The sequence below is a fragment of the Olea europaea genome, chromosome 12 (assembly GCF_002742605.1).
Source record: "Olea europaea var. sylvestris chromosome 12, O_europaea_v1, whole genome shotgun sequence".
In the NCBI taxonomy this organism is placed as follows: domain Eukaryota; kingdom Viridiplantae; phylum Streptophyta; class Magnoliopsida; order Lamiales; family Oleaceae; genus Olea; species Olea europaea.
Window position 1 is genome coordinate 3,575,349 of NC_036248.1, and position 4,391 is coordinate 3,579,739.

The 4,391-nt window shown below is 34.7% G+C and overlaps 1 protein-coding gene across 1 annotated transcript; it reads left to right on the forward strand.

Moving 5' to 3' along the window:
• Positions 1-1,105: 1,105 nt before the first annotated feature.
• LOC111405242 (ferruginol synthase-like) lies at positions 1,106-3,150 on the forward strand. The gene is made up of 2 exons (XM_023034045.1): positions 1,106-2,038; positions 2,263-3,150. Exons 1-2 carry the CDS (start codon positions 1,151-1,153, stop codon positions 2,866-2,868), a joined length of 1,494 nt encoding a protein of 497 aa, XP_022889813.1. The 5' UTR covers positions 1,106-1,150; the 3' UTR covers positions 2,869-3,150.
• The last annotated feature ends 1,241 nt before the right edge of the window (positions 3,151-4,391 follow it).

The window sequence follows — 4,391 nt, forward strand, 5'->3', positions numbered from 1 at the left end:
GAATTTTAATTATGTTTTTAATACTTTGAATTTTCTGGCCAATTATTCAATGATTTCGTGAACAATAATTACGTAGAGATGCGAATTTTTGTTTAGACCTCATATTAAAATTCGGGAAATTAATATAACGTGTAGAGATACTTATATTAATTTCTGTGGTCATATAGGAATTCTTAGAACTGTTATTTCGTTTAATTAAATTTAATTTGTATAGAGATATGAAATTTAACTAATTAAATAGGCTCAACGAGAACTCGAGATGGGTAAGTTGAATACAATAAAAGAATTTGACAAAACACTACTTTAATTTTATAAATCTCGATATTAGAAGTAAAGGTGACCAATAAGTGAAGTTGTTCTGCCATAATCTCCATTTGTTGCTCCCGTTTGAGCCCCATTACCTGAAAATGAAATTTGGCGGGGGGGGGGGGGGGGAATAATATTTTTTTTTGGAAAAATAAGTGATTGAAAAAGAAGGAAAAATTTTCGATTTACGTGTAATATTATTGATGCAGGAACACACAAATTGATAAAGAATAATAAGAAGAAAGGGGAATCACAAGGAAGAATTGAGGGTAAAAGAAATAATCTTATTCATATAAACATTGCCCTAAGCCCTTTTATATAGAGAAGAACTTTGAAATTAAATAAACTTCTTAACTAAAGAAACTTGAAAATAAAAGATAACATTGTCAAAATAAAACTATTATAATTTAGATATACTAGAATTCTACTGATTATTAGTCTTTCGCCTTGAATTGACTTTTAATTGTTTCCTTGTTGCATCAATTATTTTATGGAAGATTATGTGGTTGAAAATAGGAAAGAGAAAAATGGAATGTAATGTAATTGAATTTAATGGGGATCAAACGGGGGCAAAATTTCCACACATTTTCTATTGCATTCACGAATTTTTTAGTAGTTAGATTTAAAAATCATATCCAATCATTTTTTAAATAATTATATATATTTGTAGCACTTTAGGAGTTGCAATTATTGGTTTCATTTTTCTCGTGGATGGACAAACCTGTGAATGAAATGAAATCCACTTGCGGAGTAATTGGTGCAGTTCAATATAAAAAGTCTTGCATTAGACCAAAAACTCTAGTCTTATCTTTTAGTTCCCAACAGTAAGCAAAGGAAAAAATCAATGGAGTTCCTGACAATTTTTCTTGTAGTATTATCTTTTCTAGTCTGGCATGTCTTGAGATCAAATCTAAGGCGCTGGAGAACCGGCAGGTTACCTCCGGGGCCTCACCCCTTTCCGATCATCGGTAACATTCTTCAACTTGGCGAAAACCCCCATCAATCACTAACCAAACTTTCCAAAATTTATGGTCCTCTTATGTATCTAAAGCTGGGGAGCAGAGATTCAATCGTCATCTCATCCCCGGATATTGCCAAGCAAGTACTACAAGAACATGACCAAGTCTTCTCTTCTCGAACAATTCCAGCAGCAGCAGCAGCCTATGATCATTTCAAGAAGTCTATGGCCTGGTTGCCTGTGTCTAGCCAATGGCGAAAGCTTCGTAAACTTTGTAAAGAACAAATGTTTTCGTTGCATAGACTTGATGCAAGCAAGGGTCTTCGTCAAGAAAAAATGAAGAAATTGTGTAACTATGTGCATGATTGTTGCATCAGCGATCAGGTGGTTGATATTAGTGAAGCTGCGTTTATCACATCACTTAATCTCATCTCAGCCACTCTTTTCTCAACTGATTTCGCTCAATTTAATTCCGATTCTTCTCAAGAAATGAAAAATATTGTAAGGGTTTTATTGGCAAATGGAGGTCTTCCTAATCTTGCGGACTTCTTCCCTGTTCTTGAATTCATTGATCCACAAGGTATTAGGCGCAAAACCAAGAGTTACATGAGCAGAATATTTGTAATATTAGATGATTTGATCAATCAACGGTTGAAGTCAAGAAGCGAGTCACTTGATCATCCAGTGAGAAACGATTTACTAGAAGCCATCCTGAATCACAGCCAAGCAAGCGAATCCGAATTAACCTTGGATGTTCTAAAACACCTACTTCTGGTGAGTAAAATAAGTTCAGGGTACTCATATTTCCTGACTGCATAAATTTCTAAACAGAACCACTTTACTTCCTCTTAATGAAATCACTTAATTTCTACAAATTCTTCAGTTTACAAAATGGCAAAAAGATACAGAAAAGGATATATGTTTAGAAGTGAATGTTTCGGTGAACTTATATTTGAATGGTTAGCCAATATAGATCACTAATTTCTTGCATATACTAGGATTTATTCATTGCAGGAACAGACACTACTTCGAGCACTGTGGAATGGATAATGACTGAATTAATACGCAATCCTGAGAAAATGTCGAAAGCTAGAAACGAGCTTTGGACTGTCATTGGACGAAACAAACAAGTTGAAGAATCGGACATCTCAAGACTTCCATATCTGCAATCAGTGATCAAAGAAACCTTTAGGTATCATCCTCCTGCCCCCTTTTTAGTACCTCACAAGGCAGAAGTTGATACAGAAATCAATGGGTATACAATCCCTAAAGATGCACAAATACTTGTTAACGTATGGGCAACTGGTAGAGATTCAAGTCTTTGGTTAAATCCAGACTCATTTGAGCCTGAACGGTTTCTAAACCGTGAAGTAGACTTCAAAGGCCAAGATTTCGAGCTCATTCCATTTGGTTCAGGAAGGAGGATGTGCCCAGGATTGCCTTTGGCTGACAGAATGGTGCATCTCATGGTGGCAGCTTTGATTCACAACTTCGACTGGAAACTGGAAAAAGGAATGAAACCCGAAGAAGTCGACGTAAGTGAGAAATTTGGGCTTTCAATACAGAAGGCAGTTCCTCTCAAGGCTTTCCCAATCAAACTGTGATCCTTAGAAGTCTGTTTCACCTTGCATACACCAATTCTTTTAGCTACAAACATCATGTCGTAGAATGTGTAACTGCTAGACACTGGTGCCGAAACAAAGTACTAGACAGTGGTTTAAAAACTAGAGAAACATGTTTGCAATATTATCAGTAGATTGAAATCAGTGTAAAATATAACTAAGGTATTTGATCCTCAATCATGCAATGACTTGCCTGGAGAAAAATCTTTCATACGGCAGTCCTTTAAACAGATCTGAAACAAGATTATTCCTCTTAAAATTCCATTCTTTACCTGAAGATTTTTGATGTTATCCGGGAGAGGTTTGGTACTAAAAATGGTCGAAATGAATATTCAAATCCTGTAAAAACAAAGATTTCAGCGGTTCTTGTGTTTCCATGTTTGCTATTGACAAAGTGGTTCTCAGTGAGTTGAATTTGATTTCATATACCCTTTACAGGAACTTTGATTTCATTCGTGCATTAGAAAGAGCATGTAGGTTCCAAGAAGGCTTGATTGAAAATATATACTTAAATACCTGAGGATGTGAACGCAGAGAAAAGATTTCGAGATAGAAATCTGAAAGTAAAGAAAACAAGACAAACTATACGCATAAATTGAGTAGACAACACCAATAAACTACACTACACAACTTCCATGGCACTGTCGTCTTTACAGAAATTAGTAGTTCCAGTGACGGCATAATTCTCTCTCTTTGAACTTTCAAGCATCTGACTGTGGAGACCAATCATTTCAAGGAAGAAATAATTCAACAATGGTTATTCTGCTTAAGGCGTCATTTATTTTACCCACTGTCATTTGTAAAATCAAAATTATACTCCTCCAAATCAAACTGCATGGTGTGCTTTCTACTCCAAATAATTTTCTCCGAAAGAGGCCTCGATTTTCAAATCCAATGTTTCACCCTCGAAGCTGTCTGGGGCACGAATCACGATCAAACTCATATTAAAGAACTGCCGCAGCAAAGCATGTATCCTCTTTCTCTGCCATCCCAATTCAACCCGGCATTGGAAATTGAAGGGATTACCCAGCAAAATTATCATTAATTAACATTTTTTTTGACCGCAAAAATAATAATAAAGTCCCTCTACCTTCTTTATTACGGGGCCAAAAAATAAAGTTATTATTTTTAGTATTATTTTTTATTGAACTACATAATACTAATAAATACAATCCAATACATTACCGTAAATATTGCACATGAGGGTACTAAAATTTTTCTTGATTTCTTCAGCTCAAAATTAACAATTTCTATAACATGATGAACGAAAATGTTAATTCTTTAAAAGGTAATCATATTCACACTACAATTTTTATTTCTTGCACCACATTTTATTTTCATTTAAGGTTGAGAGAGAGGGACAAATTTTTAAAGATTGTACTTCAAAAATTAGATTTATGGCTTACTTATTCATAAATCAGGTGATAATTCAATAATTATTAATAATAATAATAATATAAAATTAATTAATCCACCCAGATGTCGCCACCCCATTACACCCCACC